At 50.6% G+C, this 23,991-nt stretch overlaps 1 protein-coding gene and 1 long non-coding RNA gene across 2 annotated transcripts; one reads left to right on the top strand and one right to left on the bottom strand.

Annotated features, from left to right (window-relative positions):
* Window positions 1-701: 701 nt before the first annotated feature.
* Window positions 702-4,859, bottom strand: LOC123613261 (melanocortin-2 receptor accessory protein 2-like). Its single transcript, XM_074345414.1, is given in 3 exon segments — window positions 702-1,006; window positions 1,009-1,091; window positions 4,846-4,859. Coding segments are annotated over 3 exon segments (402 nt in total).
* Window positions 4,860-14,809: 9,950 nt separating this feature from the next.
* Window positions 14,810-22,201, top strand: LOC141573942 (uncharacterized). Its single transcript, XR_012500442.1, has 4 exons — window positions 14,810-14,973; window positions 16,362-16,594; window positions 19,712-19,841; window positions 20,750-22,201. It is a non-coding gene; the product is annotated as an uncharacterized LOC141573942 (long non-coding RNA).
* The last annotated feature ends 1,790 nt before the right edge of the window (window positions 22,202-23,991 follow it).

The following is a 23,991-nucleotide window of genomic DNA, read 5'->3' as shown; positions in this document are numbered from 1 at the left end:
CGGTAGGGCTGTCCTCAGGTTGGAGCAAGGGTGGCCGGAGGATCTCAGAAGAGCTGTTTCAGCACAACCAATAGAAATGATGGCCACCGTGACCACGAGAGACGTCCCCTGCCATCTCGGTAGGCTCTTGGGCTCCTGACAAAAGCTGGGCTCAGTAAAGGTTTGGGTAGAAGGCACAGGTCTGAGGGATGCCCCAGCAAGAGACAGGAGGTAGGGCCTTGTTTATACTGCTCTGGGTGTATCCCAGCCTCATCCGAATACTAAATCAGAAATTTGCAAAACAGCAGAGCTGGGATGGATCACCTACCCCAGACTCCTCTCCTTACAGTTAAAAGGGTGGCAGCCCTGAGAGGCAAAGCAACGTGCTAAAGGCAGAGCATGGATGTGGCAGCGCCAGATGAAATGCACCGTGCCAATCCCCATTCAAGGCCGCTAACACTGAGTATGGGGCCAAGGTTTCCAACTAGGAGAATGAGACAATGTAAATACTTTGTTCCCCCCAAAACCCCAAATGTTTTTAAAGGCACAAAACTCACCTTAACTAGCTCTCTTCTGAGGGGGTGTTCTTCTGTCTCCGTCTTTCTGTCTGTTTCCATTTCTCTCTCTCAGACACAAACACATACAATTTTGTGAAAGGGGAATTCCTGCCATACAAAGACAAACTTCACATCTTCAGAAAGACACTTGACAAAGCACGTTTCTCAATTCAATTCTATGTGTGAGGTCTGAGCAACTGGCTTATCTTCTAGAACAATTGGTGGTTCCAAAATAAGGAGATCATCTTCCCCAAAGGAAGAGCTCTGGTCCGTGTTGATGAAGTTGGGGATGTCACATTTCATGAGCCCGTTCGCCTCCTCCTCTGGCCACCTGCTGCATCTGATGGCTTCCTGGAGCTGAATATCTCTGTCAAGGGCTATGGTTGGGATAGCAAATTTGGCCTTGTCCAAGTGGACCACATCATTGACGTAGCAGTAAAAGAGGGACCTAGATTAGTCATTGCCCTGCCAGAGAACACCTTGGGCACCAGCGGTCTTCCAAAGTCTGACACAAAGCTGTTCAGTCTGAATCTCTTCTCGGGAGACTCTGCATTGCTATAAAGAAAACCAAAATAAAAGATCGCTCACACTCTAGCTCGGTGACCTGAAGAATCATAGTTTTTGCCATCTACTGAGTGCAAGTCCCTGCACAGAGCATGCTGACAAGCACTGGGAATGAGAGACATCACTTCTGAACACATATTGTTAAACCCAAGGCAAAAGTCTCAAGTGAGGGACCTTGGACCAACCTGAAAAGACATCGTTCCCTGAGAATCCTCAGTATTGCTGAATCGCACAACAGTGTTTCTCATTGGGACACTCAGATCATCTTCATCAGAATTAGTTAAAGTGCTTCTTAAAATGCAGAATTCTGGGGTGCAGACCCTCAGCGTCTCCAGAGGTTGAGACCTGTAGTCTGTATTTTTAGAGCAGCCAAGATCACTGAACAGGCTCAGGTTTAGCACCGCGGTCTACATCGGGTCACCTGAGCATCGACAATGCAGTCTCACATGGTGGCGTGTTGCCATGTGTGTCAGGGTTCTGTCCTACCCACGAGACTCCCCTGATTCTCAGAACTGTCAGTGCTGCCCCATTGGGCAAAAAATACCACCATTTCACAATGCATACGCAGGGCGCCCGACTGACCGATACAATCAGTGATGGGAGAGGGGACAAAATTCATGTTCCTTATCCCTTGTTTCACTTACTATGGGACAAATGATCAATTCAAGGGTAATATATCAGTGAATGAGTGAATAAAATGACTCTCGTTAGTCCCACGAGTGCCTGGAAGAGTGAGCCTGGGCATACTGAGAACCATAACAGCCCATCTACTTAATTGCCATCCTCCCCAGATTTGTGTAAAGGTTACTTCCACCCAGGCAGTGACCCCTGAAGGGCAAGAATCATGTCTGAACACACTCTCAAATCCAGAACAGAACCTGACAACAATTAGGCTCTGGAGTCTGTGTTTAGCGAGTGTGGAATCTCAGTGATTCCAGCTCTTAGACCTTGCCTTCCCATCCCACCCCTCACGATATGGCCCTTATGACCAGCTCTCCCGGGGGTGGGGCCACGGAACTCATTTACAGGACTGGAAGAATCTGATCATGTTAACCACCCCCCAGAATATCATCAAGAGTCACCTGCATTTCAGGGATCAGTAATCCCAGAAGTTTTGCAGTTCAGGCAGCTGAGGGATTTTTATATCAGTTCTGTCTTCTACTGTGACTGCCTGGGTGACATCAGACAAGGAATTCTCAAAAGCCTGAGCTTTTCCTTTCAGGAATAATCTACTTAACAAATCTCATTGACCATTTAACAAATGTGATCTGAAGATCAATGATTTACACAGGAGTACAACATTCATTAGGTCGTGGATTTTGAATCTGAGAAAAATCATTTGAGAAAGATTGACAGAATGTAGCTTTAATGCAAATTTAAGTATTCTTACCTTTCAGCAAATCATCTTCTTCCCCTACTTATCACTTCATCCAAGTTTAAAAGATGCTTGAGAACAGGGATGATTGTGCCAGGAATCTGTGACCCAATAACCTAAAATGTCACCTAGGAAAAAAAGGGGAGTGTCACATTTTTAAAAAGTATGGTGAGGACAGCAGGGCCACCCCCCAACTCCACACTAAGGAGCTCTGAGTAATAGCTTTCCTGCCTGCCTTGGGCATCAGCTGATGTGAAAACCCACCTAGAAATCACACTGTCCAGCAGCTCTTCCGTAACATAGGCTACACTTTCTCAGAATTAAGAATTGGGTCCAGTAACCCCTTCGCTGAAGAATAAAGACAAAGGAGAACAATAGAGTTCTGCCCCTCCCCAGGGGAGAGCCCAGACCTTGGGCTGCATGCACTTCGCCCACCTCCCAGGAGAAGGAAAAACTGGAGAAGGACGTCCTGCGAAACTAGGGCAGCAAAGGTAGAGATGGGAACAAATAGACCAGCTGGCCTGGGACAGCCCCCTCCGTCGCTGCCTTGGCAGCTGCCTCCGCCCCCTCAGCACATCCTGCCCACCTCAGGTGGCTAAGCTGTCAGGGAAACTGTGCTTTGCAACCTGGGGCAACAGAGGCTGCCCCCAGGCCAAGCTGCTGGGGAGATGGGAGCTAAACCACCAGCTCCCAAGCGGCAGGCTCCATACCTTCGACATCACCCCGCCACCCCAGCACTTTAACACACCACCGGGGCAATATGACCCTGAGAAGTGTGACCTGGGAACGAGGGGCGGCAGAGGCCGCCCCCATGTCAGGCCTCCAGAGAGATGGGAGGTTATCCTCCAGCTCACAATAGGCAGCACCCCTCTCCTCCCCACCCCCTGATGTCACCGCACCCACCTCCCAGGAGCAACCTGACCTGGTGTGGTGTGTCAGACGAATCTTGGGCGGGAGAGGCCGTCCCCAGGCCAGGTCAGGGGAAAGGAGAAGAAGTGGCCCCATTAGGAAGCTGCGACGGCCAGCTGCCCCTGCCCCTCGACCTCATCGCGTCCGCCTCCCAGGAGCAAGCTGACCTGGAGACGGGCTTCTGGCTTCTTGGGCAGAAGAGGACACCCCCAGGATTGGCCGCGGGGAAGAGGGGAGCAAATTGACAAGCTCCGTGCTGCAGGTCCTCTACCTCCGCCTTTGCCACCCTCGCACCTTAAAGGCACCGCCCAGGGCGACCCTTCCCAGCAGGCTGAATGGGACAGGTGTGTCTGGTGATCTAGGGCAGGAGAGACGACTCCCACACCAGGCCATCAGGGAGACGGGAGCCAATCCACCAACTCCCCAAGGCATCCCCATCCCTCCGCATCAGCCACCGCTCCTGCCCCCTGACCTCTCGGTGGTCGCCTCTAGGGAGCAGGCTGACCTGGAGATGGACTTCTGGCGAACTTGGGGCAACAGTGACCACCCCCAGAGCAAACCATGAGGGGAAATGGGAGCAAATGGACCAGCTTCATGGGAAAACCCGCTGCTGCTGCCACCACCCCCAAAGTACCACGCCCGCCTCCCGGGGTCAGGCCGACTAGGATACACGTGTCCCGTAACCCAGGGCAACAGAGACCTCCCCCAGGACAAGCCGCGGGGAAGATGGGAGCAAATGGGCCAGCTTCCCAGCTGCAGGACCCCGAACCTCGTCACCCCTGCACCCTGACTACCCTGCCTCCCGCCCCCAGTTAGCTAAGTGGGACAGGGGTGTCCCGGGACCTGGGGCAGCAGAGGCCGTTTGCAGGCCATGCGGTGCAGACATGGAGCTAATACACAAGCTACACCGGGGCAGCCTCCCTATCCCCCAGCCACCACCTTACCAGCTCCCTGACCGCACCGCACCCATCTCCCAGGAGCAAGCTTACATGGAGTCGGACCTCAGGCAAATCTCCGGCGGCAGAGGTCGCCCCCAGACCAGGCCGCGGGGGAGAGAAGAAATGGAGCAGCTCCCTGGAACGGACCCCCTCCCCCTGGCGCCGCTGCTCCCACCTCCCAGGACCAAGCTCACCTGGAGACCGGCGTCCCGCCTCTAGGGCAGCGGAGGCCGCCCCCAGGCTCCGCCGCGGGGGAGAGCGGAGCGAATTGACCGGCTCCCCCGCGGCAGCCCCCCTACCCCCGTGGTCCCCGCACCTTAACGGTACCGCCTCCACTCCCCACTCAGCAAGCTGAGTGGGACAGTTGTGTCCGGCGACCTGGGGCAGCAGAGGCTGCTCCCAGGCCCGGCAGCCTGGAGAAGGCAGCTATTCCACCAGTTCGTCAGGGGCAGCCCCGCTCCGCCCCTTTGCCGCTGCCGCCGCCTGCTGACCTAACCGCCCCACCTCCCAGGAGTAAGCTTACTTGGAGTCCAACATCTGGCGAATCTCCGGCGGCCAAGGCCCCCCCCAGGCCAGGCTGCAGGGAAAAGAAAAAATCGACCGGCTTGCCCGGGCAGCCTCCCACCCGCCGCCGCCGCCGCCTCCGACGCCACAAACCATTGCACTAGCCTCCCGTGGTCAGGCTGACTGCGAGGATGTGCACTTGCCCGAGCACCTCCCTGCACCCCTACACTCCCTGTACCTCTGCACCCCTGACACTCCCTGCACTGCCTGCACCCCCAGAACCCCTGAACTGCCTTCACCCTCCACAGCCCCTGCACCCCTGCCACCACTTACACCTTTGCACTGCGTACAGTCCTGCACCCCTGTATGTCCCACACACCACCTCTTGGGCCTGTGGCAGAGTCTCTGCTGTTAGACCAATGCACAGGAACTCACATATTTGCCAGTATATGATGCATCAGTGGACGTCTGGGGTTGGCTGCAGGAAGGTACATGTTCCCGGTCACTAGCCTGGGCCACTAGAGTGATCTCTGTGAGGTCACCCAGGACGGGCTCAGAGATGCTGTTCTCTGGGAAGAGAGGAGTAGAAACCGGAATTGAGGGCAGAGCTGTGCTCACCAGGCCGTTCACGCTTCATGTTTTACACAGGGCTTTGGAGAAGTGAAATGGATCAGGCCAAGACCTGCCTGCTGTGCGCCCACCTCAGTCCTGGGCTCTGAGGCAGACCGACTGGCTCCCACCATCAAGACACCTGAATGGGCACCTGAATGATCCCTTTGAGGCATCCCATCAGTTCTCAGGAAGAAGTCTGGCTGCTTCCACCCCATGGCCCTCCCTCCCACTGTGCTGGCCTCAGGAAGGTTCCTTATTTGAGGAAGAAGGCAGCCCACCCCCTACCCCACCCCTCACCTTTCTATAACCCAGGCTGGTGTTTCTCTGCCCTTCAGAGTCTGGAAAGCCATTCCTCTTCAGTTATGTCCCTTCTGAAATGGACTTGCTTCCACTCAATTCTAGGTGAGGATGCACCATGGAATGCACTGGGTAAGAGAACCAAAATAAATAGTTTCTTCTGTGAGGTTTTCTGTTTATCTACTGGGATGGGCTGTGTGTAGTTTGCTACAGCCATTGGTGTGAGAGGCTAAAGCTGCCTGTGTGTCCTTGTTTTCATCCGCCCGCTGTCTTTGGGTTTTCCCTAGACACTCCTGAGACATTAACTTCCTTTAATTTTATTCCTGTTATTACACAGAGGCCCTACTGATATGGAGGTAAGGTGTTGGGGTAGCGGAACAGAGCAGGGCATCTATACTCCTGTGATTAGTTCTCATTGAGCCTGTGCCCTGAGCTGTGACCTCCACAAGTGTGTCTCTTTCCCCTCACCCCAATTTGGGTGAGACAGAAGGGATTTCCCTTCCCCCAGGCTGGTTAGGCTCTGGTAAAATAATTTCTCATTTAAAAAAAAAAAACACAACCCCCCACAATGGAAGAGAATGTTCTGGGTGTATTTCATTAGAGCTATTTTATCCTTTCCTGGCAGGAAGCATGAGGAGTTTTCCTATGATTTTCACTCTGAGAACAGGGTACTGTCCTGGAAGTAAAATGCATGAAAAAGAGCAGGGGCCCCCTCTGACTGGCCCCCTGAAGTTGTCACACTCACACTTCCCCACGCTGAGCTTCCAGCTGGCCTCAGGGACCTGTTAAATCTGCCTGCCCCTGAGTTTCTTACAAAAGCGGGTTCTGCCCTGGGAGCTGTGACTCTCCAAGCCTGCCCGGCTGCCTCTCTGGGTTGGGAGCAGCTTTCCCCCTCAGTTTTCTTGTGGATCTAAGAAGAGCAGTGGGTTTTCAGCTCCCTCAACTCTGGTGTTGTTTTCAGGACAGAAGGAGCAATTTCTGAGCTCCTCACAAGCTGGACCAGAGGCTGGAAGCCTCCCCTCCTCTGCCTCCGTGCAGACAATCAGTGGCTGTGGTTCTAGCCGAGTTTCTGAAGATGTGGATTTAAACATACACATCCCAGCCCCCACAGGAGCACACAGTCCCATAAGTCCCTACAACTTCCACTGGTAACTACGGAGCTGATGAGGACATGGGTTTCGGGGCTGCAGAGGCCTGACTGCATGACTTTCTCCGTGGCCTATTAATGTGGTTGTTATGGGCCTTGTCTGAAGTGGCTTGCATACCGCACCTGGTACATGGGAAATATAAAATAAGTACTAGAACCTCCACTTTTTCTCCCTCTTGGGCCTTCCAACCTAAAAAGTAATACATGAACTCAGACGGCCTAGTCACCACAATGAGGTCAGACCAGCCCGGCTCTCCTGAGTGATGGGCACTGACTTGCGCATTAACTCGGAACAGTAGGGGAACCGCCTTCCTCTAACTGGGCCTCTCCCCACACCAGGCACGCCCTCAGCTGAGACGGGGCCAACTCCCCCATTGAGGTGTGTGCTGGTGGCTTCAGTGTGACCTGGCCCTGCCGGGACATGAACCTGCAGTGAGGTGGAGTGTCAGGAGGAGGGGGGTCCCTGCTGGGGCAACAGGGGGCCCGGTAGCACCCTGCGCAGCCTGGTGCCTGGGGCTCCCCAACATCTCCTACGGCCCCCGGGTCGGCTCTGGTCTGGGCCACTCCATGCACCCTCCCAGTATCTTTTCATTAAGTCCCTTTTTGGCTTTTATCAGCCAGAGGTGGCTTCTGTTGCTTGTTCAGTGAAACAGTGCATCAGGAAACCAGACTATTTCTAAGATCAGTAAAATACGAACTTTGGTCAGCTCGCCGGGCAGACCGTGCAGCACAAATTCCCGCACAGGGCTGTGCAAATGCCTTACGTTAAGGGTCCTCATCATCTGTCTTCAGAGATACAGAAGCTCGTGGTTCAGGTAAAACCTCAGGGAGGGATTGAGGAATCCAAAGCTGGTTGGTTTCAAAGACTAACCGGTCGGACCAGACCCCTGAGCTGTGGTCAGAAGCCTGGCTCAATGTCACGCAGACTCAGCACCCTAAGTGTCCGGTGGGGCTGGTGCTGTTTCCTTTACAGGCTCTCGTTGGGGAGTCACTGTAGCCCCTTACACTCAGCAGGGAATCCAGCCCTCTTAGCCCCCACCCTGAGTGTTCCATGACACAAATCTCGGGAGTGTTTAATTTTCATCTTTGTTTAGGAGGATGAAGGTGGGGCAAGAGGAGAGATAAATTCACACTTAGTGACACCAAGTCACAGCCAGTACCTCCTCCTCGGAGAGCTATGTGCTCCCACAGTGGTGGCTGGGGGGCTGGGCAGAGCCCCTCCTCTGGTCACAGAGGGACTCACTCCTCTGACTGCAACTGATGGGTTGGACAACCAATCCAGAGGGGACAGAGCATCTTTCCCGGGAATTTGGAACTGACACACAGAAATTAATTTCACTCATCTGGGGATTGGGAGGAGGGTGGGAATCAAATGAAACCAGAGCAGGAGAGAAAGTTACAAGTGAATGAGAGAGAGACAGAGAGACTGAACTTGTGAGAGTAAATAGTGTGAAGGAAGGATAACAATCAGGGCACAGAGGAATTCCAGCTCCTGGCTGTCTAGTGTGTCCCAGCCCATCAACAAACCTGCGGGATGGTTAACATCATTCCAGTTTTGCAGCTTAGGAAACAGGCTGAAAGAGACGGGGGTTGGCTTTGGGTGCACAGTTAATTTAATTGCCACTGGACCCCTCACTTCCCACTGCCTGAAGGCACCATGATCCTCACAGGGACCCTGCAGGGCTGACAGCCTAGCACCCTGATCAAAGGGACCCTGCGGGAGTGGGAACCTCTCTGAGTTTGGAGAGTTCCCTGCACCGAGATTCCATGCATCAGCCGGCTCCCGCTCACCCCAGGTTAACGTCTCCCCAGCGGTGTAGTCTCCCAACCCGCTTCCCTCCCTGCCAGGCACCCCCGTTCTTACCACCGAGTGTACTGCAGGAATTCAGGCACAGGGATGCCCAAAGCAACACGAGCCCACCGACTGTACAAACAGCAGACTCCCAGCCCCACCTGGGCTCCATGGGGATAGTAGGTGTCCTCACCTTTCATGTATCTAAGGCAATCTGTTTCTTCAGCTGGAGGCTATAGAGAAAAATAAAAGGTCCAAAACATTGTTCAGTGAGGAATTCCTCCAAGGACCTGACTTCAGAGTCTACAACCAGTTGTGCTGGCCGCTCTTACCCCCGGACTTTGGGTGAGGTGGATTATTGATCAGCACAATCGCCGGTGGCCCAGCTCCTGGGCTTGGCTGCCCAGAGGGGGCTGGGGGAATGGGTAAGGCCAGGGCACTCAGGAAGAGCACAGAGGACCTGACATCTCGCCTCCGCAGTTGTAAACCCTTCCCCAAATCTCAAGGCATCGGACAGAGTGCAGCCACCACAATAATGAGATGTTCCCATCTCTTCACTCACTCCTGTTGGTTCACTTACGTGCTGAGCATCCACTGGGTCACAGGACATGACACACAGGATGGCCGATGGGACAGGCTTGGTACTTCCCCCTGGATCCTGTTCAATCTGATGGAAGAATGATCACTCATAAACGGTTTCTCAAAAGGATACATAGACAGGAGACAAACTGCAGAGTGAATCAAATTTTAAAATATAAATGAAGATCCCCCAGTCTCCCCGCCTAAGGTTAACAGCATAAAGAAAATAGATCTTGCCTTTGATCACCAAGGAAGTGGTCACCCTCTCTCAGGAGGAAAGGAGAGTTAATCTTTGAGCAGGACACAGAAGTGCTCCATCGAATTGGACCAGGACCTCTGCATTCATTCAGCAAATCTGTATAAGCTCCTACTGCTTATGGGAATCTAGTAACTATACCCGTTCCCAAGGCCCTTGGGCTTTATTAGTCAACAAAATAGACACGACTCCCCATCACTGGGGGCTCAGAGTTTTAGCAGAGAAAACAGGCAACATGATGGGGGTAGCAAGAGCTTGGGGAAAAATAAGAGTGATATGAGCAAACTCAGGTGATGGTGGTGGGGTGGGAGGCAGGCAGGAGGGAATAAGGCAATCCTGGCAGATCTCACGGAGTAATGAACTTGAAGCAGAATAGATCCGGAGGAAGAAGGAAGAGCCGGAGCCAAAGGCCCCCAGAGTGATGGGGAGAGTGTGGGCGGAGAGGCAGAGCAGGCCGGGTCCTGGAAGACTTTGGGACGACTTTGGCTCCTAATGGAATGGTGACCCTTTTAGTGAGTTTTGATGGGATGGGTGATGTCCAATTTATGCTTTTGTTTTGGGTTTTCTTGGGAGGAGGTTAATTTATTTATTTTAGTGAAGGTGCTGTGGTTTGAACCCAGGATCTCATGCATGCTAAGCATGCACTGTATCACTGAGCTACACCCACCCCCTCAATGTATGCTTTTATAGGCTCCCTCTGACTCTGTGTGGATGAGATTGTAGAAAAGCAAAGATGGAAGAAGGAGGCTATTTGGTGTCCAAGAAGGGGTTGAAGGTGGCTTCTAGGGGGGTGGGGAACAGGGGGTAGGTGGTTAATGAAGACAGAGTAGCCAGAATTTTCTAACAAGCTGTATTTGCTGTGTGTGTGTGTGTGTGTGTGTGTGTGTGTGTGTGTGTAAGAGAAAGAGAGAGAAAGAACATGGTTCCAACATCTGGACCTGGAAAATGGGATGGATGTCCTCTCCATCCACAGGGGATGGGACAAGATGGGGCTGAGCAGGTGGAAAGGGGTAGGAATCAGCTCAGTTCTTCAATGTCATGGTTAAGGAGTCTATTAGATATTGCCACAGAAATGCCTAATAAGTAGAGGAGTTTGGGTTTCTTTTTCTTTCTTATTAACATTAAAAAATATAATTTAAATGTATTGATTTTTTATGTGAATGAATTTGGAATTTTATTTCATGCCAAGGTATATGTTATAATAGCCAAATGGAAAATATATCAGAAAAGAGGAGAAATGAGGGCTTTCACATAAACTGACTGTCCATAACGTAGGTAAAATTTCAATAAAACCAGTCTTCATGCAAAAACCTCATCTTGGTGTTACATAAAATTAAATGAAAAAGGACTATTTTGATGTATCATTATTTCATGTTACATAATAGCCCCAAACAAACACATTGTTTAACTATGAGGCTTGTAGAAATACTATTCCCTTTATTGACATAAATACACAAATGCAGAAAGGTTCTAAGGTAGAATAAACATCTTAGTGGAAATAATAGAGATCTGAGCATTTTACATGATATGTATGGACTGATTCAAAATTTGGAAAAGTAATTTACACAGTAGAACATATTTATGAATGTGAAAGCAAGATGAATGAAAGAAAAAGAATATGAGTATCAGGGAGACAGTTCCAAATGGAAAGGGCAAATCAGGGAGTTTGGACAAATCGAGAAATTGATGGCATGTCAATTTCCAAGTCTGGTTGCTTCCACCAAAGTTATAGCAGAGAGATAGAGGAGAGACCCAGGACCCAACTCCGGGGCACATTCGCAGTAAATGTTTGGAAAAAAGAGGAGACGTTGGCAAAAGACCAGCCAGAAGATCGAAAGCAGAGCGATAGGCTGGAGGTCAAGTAAAGCAGGAACACGGGGGAGGAGGGATGGAAGAGCTGGGTCAAATGCTGCCAAAGGGCCAAGCATGATGAAGACTAAAAACTGACCATAATATTTAGCAACGTGGGGTCACTGATGGCCTTGACAGAGAAGTTTCCATAGAGCGAGGGATCATGGGAAAAGCCAGAATGGGTGCAAAAGGGGATGGCTCAAGAAAATATGTAGACAATGAGTTTAAACTACTCATTAAAGATTTGCTGCAAAGAAATGGGGTGGCAATTGGTGGGGGCTTATTAGGGTCAAGGAGTGCTGTTTGTTTCTTTTAAGAGGATAGACTTTTATATACTGATGGGAGCCAACTAGCAGGAGAACAAAATAGATGAGGTAGTGACAAAGAGGATGGATGTGGGAGAGACAGCCCGGAGAAGATTGGATGGATGGGCCCCCTGGCGACTTTTGGATGATATGGCTTTTGATGTCACCTGTAATAAGAGGTGGGGAAGCGAGAGTGAGGTCACAGACATCAGAAGGTGAGCGGATGTGCTGGGAGTTGCTGGTGAAAGTTCTCTTCTTTTGGCTTTAGTTTGCTTGGTTAAAGTAGAAAAGTAAACTTACCAGCTGAGGGACGAGAAGGAAGAGCTACTGGAGTCATGAGCAGAAGATACGAAAGAGCCTTCAGGGACAATGGGACAGTGAAAAGAGCAGAGGGAGACGGGGGGAGTGTGCTCTCAGAAAGTTACATTTTATCTTTGAGGTCCCCAGTTGTTGGATGTGTGATTGTCCTTCCTGCTGTCTACAAAATAAAAATTGAGTATGGTTCAGGGAAAATGCTATTTCATTCTAAGAGGCTGCCTGTTTCTCAGGAATGGTCATCTTAAACTGCAAACATTACAAAAATGTTGAAAAGAAGAACTTGTGTACCCAATGACCCAATATTTTCTATAAAATTGGTTGCTATTTAGTTCCCCTATCAATACCACAGAACCGATACTGCCTAGGATGGAGATACATCGATGCTTAAATGGAAATGAAATCTGTATCTTTTTCCTAAACTCCATGGCTTCCTTAACATCCCATTCCCCTTGGAATTTAGGGGTGTCTTGTATAAGAAATAAGAAACAGTTTGAGAAAATCCTGGCTCAGAATTACACAGCACAACCACAGTTAAGTATACAGCCGTAAAAATGTTTAGAAGCAAAACTCCATAACTACTCTTAAAGAATTTTGCAAACCTGGGCCTGCCCAGATGTTTCCAAACTGGAAAGGTACTCCTATCACTTGACCGGTATGGGTACCAGAGGCTGGTCATCCTTTTCTGTAAAAGCCAGAGAGTAAATATTTTCAGTTTTGCAGATCATTTTGTTGTAACCATGCAGGTCTGCAATAAGAAAGCGAATAGCACTGGGAGACAGGAAACAAATGGGCATGCCCACACCCACCCTTCCACTCAGGGCAGCTTCTCTGTGGTGGGGAGATTTGCCACAATGATTTGTTTCTTTGTTTCCATTGGTTTCTTTGGTTCCACCTTACTGCTCAAGCTCAGAACTTCAAGTTAGCATGGTCCTTCAGCATCCATGCAGAGAGAAGGCTGAGTGGGGGTGGGGACCCCACCTGACAGAGGAGAGATGGCTTGTCACCATGACATGAGACAATCACACCTTCCGGGATGAAAGGGAACAAAGATAAAGGAGGGGAACAGCAGTGGGACCCCTGGGTCACCTGCCAGGCTTGCTCTCCCTCCACGGCCACCCTGGGGGCCTGGGTGGTGTTGGAACTCAGCTACAGTGATTAGGCTGAAGGGACTCAGGATAAACGACCCTCCGTCTCCACACCGGGTTCCAAACGCAGCCTCTCTAAGTCTACCCTTTGAGTTTCTGGAACTCAGCTGGAAGAATACATGATCAGGCCAGACCCAGAGCCCAAGCCAAACACGACAAGGGTCACGTGGGGTTGTAACCCCGTGCTCAGTGGTCGGGGTCTCCTTGCAAATCTGCAGAAATACCTGTTCTGCCTCATTCCTGGGAGAAACCCCATATCTCCTCCTGCTCTGTTCTTCTCTTGAGGCTATTGTCCTGGAGGGATGCAGAGTCCTTGAACCTGGCCCTCCAAACGTACATAAGCAGCCTGTTCAATAAAACAAATTATGCACTTTTTCATATTTGCCAGTTTTTTGATTCCAGAAAGGCTGTGGGACTCTTTCTCACTGTCTCCTGTGCCCCCACCACTTGGTGGCCCTCTCCTCATGGAAACACGATTTCCCACAACTGCACCCTGCCTCCCAGCTTGTCAGAGGGGAGTGACCCACAAAGACACAGGTGTTTGTGAGGATCCTGTCCCCCAGCAGAAAGCCTACTCCTGGAGCCACGGACAGGGATCTGGCCTCCTGAGCCGCTCAGCTCTAATTGAAAGCCTAAACTGGGGACCCCGAACATTGCTGACTGACTTTCTGAGTCACCTGGACTGGAGGGGCCTGATTTTTCTTTCCAGGAATGGATGAGGCGCAGCCTCCATTTTCAGGCTGACATTCATGATGGATCTATTTCCCCCAACTGCACCCCAGGAAGGAGAGGCCCTTCCATCCCACTGGTTAGAAACCCAGCCCAGGGGAGTTCCGAAGCACCACATCACTGTCAGGTCCAGCATCCCTGCAGAGTGGCCCCTGCCCCTGAATGAGCCTCTTGCCTATGCCTTCCCTGCCCCGACATGACCACACCCCAGGTGGTGCTGGGGAAGGCAGTGAGTGCAGTGAGGGGTGGGGGGAGCAGAGCCCCTTGCTCTGGAGTGAGGGTTCTTGGGGAGACCACAGAGCAAGGCACACACCACCCCCACCCTATACCCCAAACTCTTAGCCCCGCCGACACAGGGGCCACTCTGCCTCCTCTCACCATGGCTCTCCTGTCAGACTGCACCGAACCCGGCATCTGGCACCCTAGCCCTACCTCCCCTCTTATGACAGATCCCGTCTTCTTGGAAACTGCCTAGCAGCGAGTATTCAAGGCCGGCAGCAGGCCTGGCGGATCTGCACTTCAGGTGCCCTACCTGGCCAGCCGTGCGTGCCTGGGCTCAGTCCTCTATCTTGCCCACTGGTAGACTGGGTCCACGTCCGGTGCAAGCGGAGGCCACGGAGCCAAGGCTGATCCCCACACAGGGACAGGTGAGGGTGTCCCCGTCCCGCTGCCCCGCTGCCACGCTGCCCCGCCCACTGGTGGCAGCACCGCCCCAGCCTCCGCCCGGCGCCACCTGCAGGTCAGGACTTCCGCGCGGCCCCGCCCGCTCCGGCCCCGCCCGGCTGCCCCATAAGCCTCCCCCACCCCCGTCCTGGTCGCGCCCTGGCTCCCATTGGCTCCGCAAGTTCTGCCCTCGCACATCTAGACTCGGGAAGACACACGACGCAAGCGCTAGGGGAGGGCCCCGCGGAGTTGCCATGGTTACAGGCGCCACGCTCTGCGCGGGCCGGCCTGAGTTTCTGGGGCGGGCAGCGGGCTCCGGAAGTGTGCAGCTGCCCGGGACCATGGCGGTGCTTGCTGCTGGGGATGGCGGCTTGCTCGGCCGGGCGACTAGTTCTGGCCTGGTCAGTCGGCGGCCGACATCCTGTCTGGGGCGGCGTCCCACAGATGGTAAACGTACGTCCGCGCCGTCGGCGGGGCCGGCGGACATGAACCGGGGTGGGATCGGGGTTGGGGCGGTGGCCGGGGAGGGCTGTGGTGCCGGGGAGCGTGTTGGGGTGGGGCGGGGCAGCGCTTGGGCTCAGCCCAAGCTTTCCTCCCCCTCAGGCCCTGGGGCTGGGGCCGCGAGTCTGGGTCGCCCTTGGTGGCCGCGGCCTCCCAGAACCCCCCGGGAAGGGCAGGCGGAGGACCCATCTTAGAAGAAGCGGGGCCTTACCCGGGTTTTGAAGAGCCCCAGAATCGGATGTTGGAGTGGGGTGGCTTATCAGCCTTGTTTATCTGCAGGGAAATTTCAGTTCCATCCAGATGTTGGTTCCTTCCGTCAACCTCAGGAATAAGACACAAGGGTCAGTGCCGATAAGCAGTTATCTAGGGCTTGACTCAAAATAAACTATGCGGGGTGTAGGGATGGTAGATGGGACCCTCCCTCTTGAAGTTAGCAGTCTTCTGGGATTAGAGGCCCCAGTTGAGGATTACATCCTCATCTGCAGTAATGGAGGTTGTGAGAAACACACAGAGAAGGGAGGGGTGTGGTGGCGGTAACTCATTACAGAATCCAGGACCCTTGCCTGGCTCTTGTGTAGAAGAGTCTCGCCTTGGATAGGGCAGCAGTTATCAAAGTGTATCCAAGGCCCCTGAGGTGCAAAACCATTTTCATAGAAACGCCGGGATGTCACCTGCCTTTTGCACACTCTTGCTCTCCCCAGTTCCTGCGGGGTTTTCCAGGGAAAACCTGGCCTGTGATATCACAAAACAGGGAATGCAGAGGCAGATAGGAGAATTCAGCTCTCACCAGTCCAAAAGAGATTTGCAGAAATTAAAATCACTGCTATTCTTCTCACTAATGATTTTTCTTTTGAAAAATAGAATTATATTTTGTTTAAGAGTATTAATGGTAACATACAGTAGATTGTTAATATTTTTAAGTGAATTCATACACTTTTTCTAACTTCTTATTTAACTTCTAACACAGGAAATATTGATAGATTAAACTCACATAAATAGCAGCCTTTTGGAGTTCTCAGTAATTGTTAAAAGTATATTGGGTTCTGTAGAACAAGAAGTTTGAGAGCCCCTGGAGAACCGGTGCTCAGATGCTAGTCGGGTGCTTAGTGGTGTTAGACGGATGCCAAGATGTCTTCCACAACTGCTCCCGGACTTGAAGTAATTGGCCACATGGAGATGGGTGGGCAGTGCCTCCACTTTACAAACCAGAAGCTGCTGAATGTGTCTGGAGTCTAGGCCATGGGCTGTGAAGGGATTCCCGTTGTATCTGTTCTATCTAAGCCGGGATTCCTGTGCAGAGGCCTGGCCCTGAAGACCCGCTCTCCTTTGCTCCCTGCCAGGTACCTTCTGTGTGACTTCAACCCTCCAGAGGGCTTCAACCTCCGTAGGAACGTCTGCATCCACATTGCCTTCCTCCTGAAGACCCTGTTGAAGATGGAGGAGCCGGTACTGGTGCTATTCCCTTGCGGCCATCTCTACCACTGGCAGAGCCCCGATCCCTGGTCCGACTCCTTTGACCTCCCAAGTCTCAACAGAAACATCCCTGACATTGTGTACGAGCAGTTCACTGCAGGTGAGGTGGTGGTCATTTAACTGGGGCCAGGTGGTCTTTGTTCAGGTTCCGATCTGAACATCGGGCCATCTTACTTTGGGCTTGTCGGTCTGCTTAGGGGCCCTGCTCATGTTTCCTACACTGCAGGTGAATTTGGTTTTTCCATAGTTTTTTCGGGAAATCAATTTGAAGTGTATGAGCTCTATGTCCCCTCCCCTCTGAAAACCCTGGCCTCCTGGTGAGATGGAGCGGTGACAAGGAGGCCACTGCCAGAGAGGCCCTTGTCCCAGAAAGAGTCGCTCGCTGTGCAGTCAGGGCTGTTCTTACCTGTAGAAAAACACGATGTGTGTGTAGCATGGGCCACGTGCTGGAGAAGATATGTAACTGCCCATCCAGTATAATTTGGTCCTGCTCAAGCTACCCATTTTAAATTTTGTAAGAGGGAAGAGTTCAAGATTTTCTTTGAATAAAGGTATTTAGAGCTTATCAATTTTTTTTAAATTGAAATGTGATTGATTTACAATGTTTTGTTAGTTTCAGTTATACAGCTGTTTTGTTAGTTTCAGGTATGCAGCATAGTGATTCAGTTTTACATATACATAGTCTATTCTTTTTCAGGTTCTTTTCCATTATAGGTTGCAAGATACTGAATATTCTTCCCTGTGTTCTACAGTGAATCCTTGTCGTTTGTCTGTTTTACATATAGTAATTTGTATCTGTTAATCCCAAACTCCTGTTTGTTTTATAAGTCTGTGAGTCTGTTTTTGTTTAATAGATAAGTTCATTTGTATCATTTTTTTAAAAATTCCACATATAAATGATATCATATGATACTTGTCTTTGTCTGACTTACTTCACTTAGTGAGATAAACTCCAGTTCCATCCATGTTGCTGTAAATGGCCTTATTTCCTTCTTTGTTATGACTGAGTAATATTCTGTTATATCTAAATACCACATCTTTATCCAGTCATCTGTCAGTGAATGTTTAGTTTGCTTCTATGTCTTGGCCATTGTAAAGAGTGCTCCTGTGAACATTGGGGTGCAGGTATCTTTTGGAATGAAGGTTCCCTCTGGATATATGCCCAGGAGTGGGATTGCTGGATTAGGTGATAAGTCTTTTTTATTTTTTGTCTTTTGAGGAATCTCCATACTGTTTTCCACAGTGGCTGCACCAAACTACATTCCCACCAACAATGTAGGAGGGTTTCCTTTTCTCCACAGCCTCTCCGGCATTTATGGTTTGTGGACTTTTGAATGATGGCCATACTGACTGGTGTGAGATGATAACATTGTTGTTTTGAGCTGCATTTCTCTGATAATTGAACGATATTAAGCATTTTTTATATGCCTATTGGCCATCTGTGTGTCTTCATTGGAGAATTGCTTGTTTAGTTGTTCTGCCCATTTTTGGATTTGGTTGTTTATTTTTTTCTTATTAAGTTGTATGAACTATTTATATAGTCTAGAAATTAAGCCATGGTCAGTCTCATCTTTTGCAAATATTTTCTCCCATTCCATAGCTTGTCTTTTAGTTTTACTTATGGTTTCTATTGCTGTGCAAAAGTTTATAAGTTTAATTAGGTCTCATTTATTTATTTTGGCTTTTATTTCTGTTGCTTGGGTTGCTTAGATTGCCCTACGAAAACATTGCTGAGATGTATGTCAAATAATGTTTTGCCTATATTTTCTTGTGAGAAGTTTATAGTGTCGTGTCTAATATTTAAGTCTTTAAGCCATTTTGAGTTTGTTTCTTTTTGGGTTTTTTGCGACTCTATTGTATGCTTTTGATTTGTGGTTACCTTATTCTTCAAATATATCAGCCCATTACTATATCTATTTCCTTTAGACTGATAATCACGTAGGCTCCAACACATCCTAAGAATAACGAAGAAAAAAAAGAAAGAAAAAAATCTACATTTTCTTGCTCCCCTCTCCCGTTCCCAACTTTTTTTATTTTGATGTCCTTTTTCATTTTTACATCTTTATGTTTATTCACTTGCAACTCGTTATTGCATTTCCAACTATGGTTTTCCTGTTTCTATAGCATCCTGCTTCCTTTCTGTTTAGAATAGAACCTTTTAATGTCTCTGTTAGGTTCAATATTGCTGAGTTATCTCACCTCCCCCTCCACCCTTCCCCCCAGGCCTCTGAATCCTCAGTCCAGGGAAGCTAAACCATTCTAGCCTTCATCGGTTCTGGGAAAGCAATCTTCAGAGTGGGAAAAGACATTGAAAAATAATATTCTGTGAGTTGCATTCTACCCTTGCCCAGAGATGAGAAACATCTGAAGGTGGAGGAAAACAGTTGGAGGTGGGGAACACAAAGTCTTTTCTCTTTTTGCTACTGAAGAAATGATTGCTTTTGTAATTAGTGATGATGCCCTTTAAATTGGTGAGATCGAGATTCCACAGCTTCAGCGCCTGTGAATAACCAGCTGGGAGAAAGCTCTCTAGGGCCCCTGCAGTGGGAAAGGCAGCCCCTCTGAGCACCTGTTGTTCTGTATTCTTCCTGCCTCCACACGGGTTCGCTAGGCACTGTGCAGGACGGTGCAGTTACCCAAGGTGGAGGACGGGGAGACCCCTGCTGTGTGGCGAGCCACAGAAGCCCACACTTGAAGGACAAAATGTAGAGTAGTGGGGCGGTCATAGGAACAGGGGATGGTTGAGACCCAGGATGGTGTCCTGGAGTCCAGCAGCCAAGGCTGGTGGGGCAGATGGGGCCCTGGGGCATGGGCAGTCCTTGAGGGATCTGAAGCAAAGATAGGAACCAAGAGACTGGATTCGTGTGGGGGTACGTCACCCAATGGGGGCTGCGGGGCAGCTCAGTGGGCCCAGGGGGAGCGGGCACTTCCCCAAAGCTGGGTTGACAGGTCACAACCAACTCACTGGGGACCGAGAGGCACTGAGTCATTTTTAACTTTTTGTCCCTCTTCCTGAAAAAGAAACTGCTGCCTGTTAAATAGCCTGTGTCGTTAGTGAGAATTAAAGACATGAAGCAAGATTGCCTCAAAAGTCATCCATTGTGTAGTTGTTAATAAGGGTCAAATGAAAACTTGAATAGATGAAATGAAGCATTCATCAGAGGATTTGAAAATCCTTTAAAATAAAAATTCTTGCTGCCTTTGTTCTTCATTTCAGGGTTCACTTGGTGATAATAATCATAACCAAAGCAACAGCAAATCCTTACAGAACTCTGTCCTGCTGTTCCAGGAATGCTGTGTTCATAACAACCCAATGAGTTGGCACCACTATGAGTTCCACTTTAAAGGTAAGGACATTCATTAATCACATGGCTAATAAATGGCAGAGCTGGGACTTGAACCCGAGCTCTCTGGCCCCAGAGACCCCCCTCAGCCCCTTCACTGCAGCTCATCACTTGGCATGCCCGACACAGGCCAGCATTTACGAGCAGAGTGACCTTGGCCAAGGCTGCTTCAATGCTTGGTCTCTGATTCCTCATCTGTAGAATGGGGGTGTGGGCAGTGAACTCTGTGAGCTCAGTGGTCACTTCCTCCAGCTCTGCAATTCTACTGCTTTGAGTTAGTATAGTAAGTATCCGAGCCCCTACATGGCCCACACATGGGCTGGCTCTTTGCCAGGCCCTGGGTTACGGAGCAAAGTAAGATCCGCCTGCTCCTCCGAGGAGCCTGTGTCCCTCCATGGCAAACAGCTGCGAGGCCCAGGCTCCCTCGCTGGCAGTCGGGGGCTGGGCAGGAAAGTCTGATAAGAGAAGATGGAGGCAGAGCCACTCCGGGAACAGTGGTGGCCACACAGCTCTCAGGAGCGAGAGCCTCTGTCCAGGCTGCTGAGAGGGGAGTCCTCATGAGGCCAGTAGTCCCCCTAACCTAAGCCCTCAGGACAAAGATCCAGCCATCCCTGCAGTGTCACCATAGAGCCAGTCCATCCTCATCACTGTGCCTCTGTGCTCCTTTGTCCTGGGGCCTCTCTTCCCCCTACACCCAGAAGACTCTTCTCCCTCTCTTCTCTGAGTGCCCCCTCACTTCACCCGTGGTCCCTGCTTCCTGGGCCATCATCTCTGGAGTTGACGCTTTGCACCTTCACAACCCCCGTTTGATCAGGAGCCTGGGTTGGCCTCCTTGTGCTCACTTTCCACCTTCAGATGATTGCTCCTCCCCTCGTGGGAGCACATGGAAAACCCAGATCCTTTCCTAGCAGTGCCTGCCACCCTGGCCTCCCTGCTCATCTGCCACAGTCAGGAGCACCTGGACCACCAGCTCTGTATTGCCTCGCCTCCTACCATCAAGACGTCAAAGTTCATTCTCCTTCCACCACCCAGTATGGTCATTGTAGGGTCTTCTTCTCCGTCAGCCTGAGCCAGCCACCCCCCATTCACCCTACCCCCGGGCTCATACCTGGGCGTGTCTCCACCCCAGGTCCAGCCTCTCTCCTTTAAGTGCCCACCTCTAGCCGTCCAGCTTCTTCTCCACCAGCCTCCCTGGCCCTCCTTCACCCTCACTGGGGGCATCATGCGCTGACTCCTCTGCTTTCCTGCCTGTCCACGTTCCTCTTACTTCCACTTCCCCACCTTCCAGCTCTGCATCCACAGTCAGCACTCTCTTATGACAGACAAAACCCCCTTGAGCATTGACCTTTTCAGTTCCTCACCAGGCCGACTTCCATCTCGGTTCACCCAGCTCTACTTGTTCTGAGCCTGCAGGCAGCAGGCTCTCCCAACACAGATTTCCAAGACTACAAATCAATGCCCACCAAGTTGCCGCTGCCAGGCAATCCTCCAGGATTTCCCTAGTGAGCACATTTCCCCACTTATCACTCAGTGGTGTCAACATTCTCTGCTCTCTGCACACCTCTAACCTTCCCTCTGTCTCTTCCCTGACTCCCAGCAGATGGCCTTGCCTCCTCCTGCTTCAGAGAGAATGACATGTCACTGGAAAGGAACTCGCTCACCTGCAGCAAATCTGCTCACCTCACCTTTTATCTGTCCCTCTCCCACCTGGACTCTAGCTGTAGTTGTTCTTAATTCAGTGAGTTTAGTTGACATATATATACACAGTTAAAAGCATAGCACACTATCGGCTACCTTCTAGGGGTTACTTTTTCAATTTAACATGGAGTGTGTAATTCATCCACTTAATTGCATGTACCTGCAGTTCATTTGTTTTAACTGATCTTAAATGTTGTGTGTGTGAAAGTAACACAAGGCAAGGGTAAGCCAGGATTCAGGATGCTGGTTACTTCCTGTGAGAAGAGGCCAAGAGCAGGATAGGGAAAGAGGACACGGTATGTCACTGTCAATATTCCTGTTATGATGCTGGGTGATAGGTTCATAACTGTGTCTTATAATATTAATTTTAATACATAAATACCTCTGACAGGCACCTTAGATGAGAATGTGCCATGAACCAAGACATACAATGGGTAATATTACATCATTATTGTTATGTAATCTTGCTATATTATATATTAATCATAATCTTACATTATTTGTTATGGGTTATATATTATATAGATGCATGAATTATATATTATGTATATAAACACCTACATATATATTATATAATATCTGCTAATAAATAAACAGAAGATAATATGCTAGTATATCTTCTATTATGTATTATTTAATAAATAAGAACATACTCTATCCTGTTATATGACATGGAACATAATCTTTAATAAAATAAGAAATCTATCAATATATATTGGTAATTAATAAAATTAAAAAAAAACAGCCCGCAGCTTTTAACGCCGACACCGCTCCAGCTGTCACTGTGATTTCTCTTCCCTTTCATGGCCGAGGTCCTCACAGTGCTATCCGTTCCCCCTTTCATCTCCTTATCCTGAACCTTCCTCCTCCTCCCATCCCATGCTGCCTTCTGCCCCGTGGCCCCTCTAGTCACCAGCGGCCTCTGGGGCACTGATCTGCGGGCACGGTCTCAGGCCCCAGCTCACCTGCCTGTCCGCCGCCTCTGCCACCGCTGGTGGGGGCGGGGCGGAGGCCAGAGTGCACCCCTTGTCCTGGAAGAGAACACAGCACAGACTGTGACAAGCAGCAGGTGTGGCCGGGAACTGCAGGACTGGGGGGAGAGCCAGACTCTCTGCATCCAGACCTGGGGCACTTGGAGTGTGAAGAAGCCCCGTCCTCACTGACCCTGAAGTGAGGAAAACACCCTCAGGTGAGTTAAAGTGCTTATGACCTAGGTCTGTTGGCTGGAAAGGACAAACGGGCCCCTAAGGGGAGGGTAGTTGATGTTTCAGGCCCCACCAAAGCCCTAAGGGCTGGCGGGGAACCAGGCTGGACGCTCCACTGGACCCAGTGCCCCCTCGGGGGTGGGGCCTTCGGGAACAAGCAGAAAGCCCTCTGTCTCTGGGGGGGAACGGGGCAGTGTGGGAGCATCCCTGCAGCGAGTCAAGTGAAGTCAGGGCCTGTGGGATCCATTTGTATGGCCACATCGAGCCTCAGCAGAAGCCACAGCAGGAGTGGATTCCTGTCTCTCCAGCTGTCATCCTCGTGTCTGGGTGCCAGGCTTCAGACCCGATCCCCTGGGGCTCTAGGACAGTTATAGACAGAGGCGGCTCGGGGAGGCCTCAAGAGGGCGGTACTGGCCTTCCTGCCAACACGATTACATGAAGATCAAACAATCCATCGATGGGAAGAAAATAAGAACCATGGTCACCTCTGGACCCCAAGCTTAGACGTGGTGCATGGGGGACATTTATCGACAATTCAGCGAGGTTCTGGCCAGAGCTAGAGGCCAGGGCAGCAAGCCGGGAGTGACACTGAGGAGCATCATTGTGCAGAGGCTGGACTGGGTGTCTGCAGGCTCCTCCCAGGAGAAGCCTCAGAGATTGGGAGGTGGCTAACATGGTTCCTTCATGTCACCAGCAAGTGGTGCCACCTGTGGAAAATCAGCTGTGCTCCTGAGATGGGTCAGCCCTGGGTGATGTGATAAAGTCTCCTACAAGAGGGGGCGCCAGATGGACAGTGAACCAACCAACAGGCTGATGAGATTCCCACCTGTGTTTATCGTGCTTTCGTAGCCAAGAATGAGGAGAGAGTTGAATGGCTCACCATGAATATTTTAACAACTTTAGAGAGTTCCATGTCTCACTGCATGTAAGTGTCACCTGGAAGAATTCAAGCAGTGTCTAGACCCAGGGGAGGCAAACGGCCTCTCGGTTCCTCTTCAACCTGGCAAACCCAGCAGCCCTCTATGGCCAGACCTTGGCAAGTGCCTTCCCTTGTTATAACAAAACCCTTACCCCGCACGCCTGTGGTAAGCTTTTGTTTTTTTTAATTAATGGGAATGAAGGTACCTTACAGCCTCCACAGACTTTTCCTTAGGGATTCTCTCCTTAGACCCGGGCCCCCCGCTGCCCTGTGTCCTGCACTGCAGAAGGTTCCCCTGGCCCTGACACTTCCTCTGGCCACGCCCTCCATC

The sequence above is a fragment of the Camelus bactrianus genome, chromosome 18 (genome assembly GCF_048773025.1).
Source record: "Camelus bactrianus isolate YW-2024 breed Bactrian camel chromosome 18, ASM4877302v1, whole genome shotgun sequence".
NCBI classification, from domain to species: domain Eukaryota; kingdom Metazoa; phylum Chordata; class Mammalia; order Artiodactyla; family Camelidae; genus Camelus; species Camelus bactrianus.
This window is presented reverse-complemented; position numbering and strand designations above follow the sequence as displayed.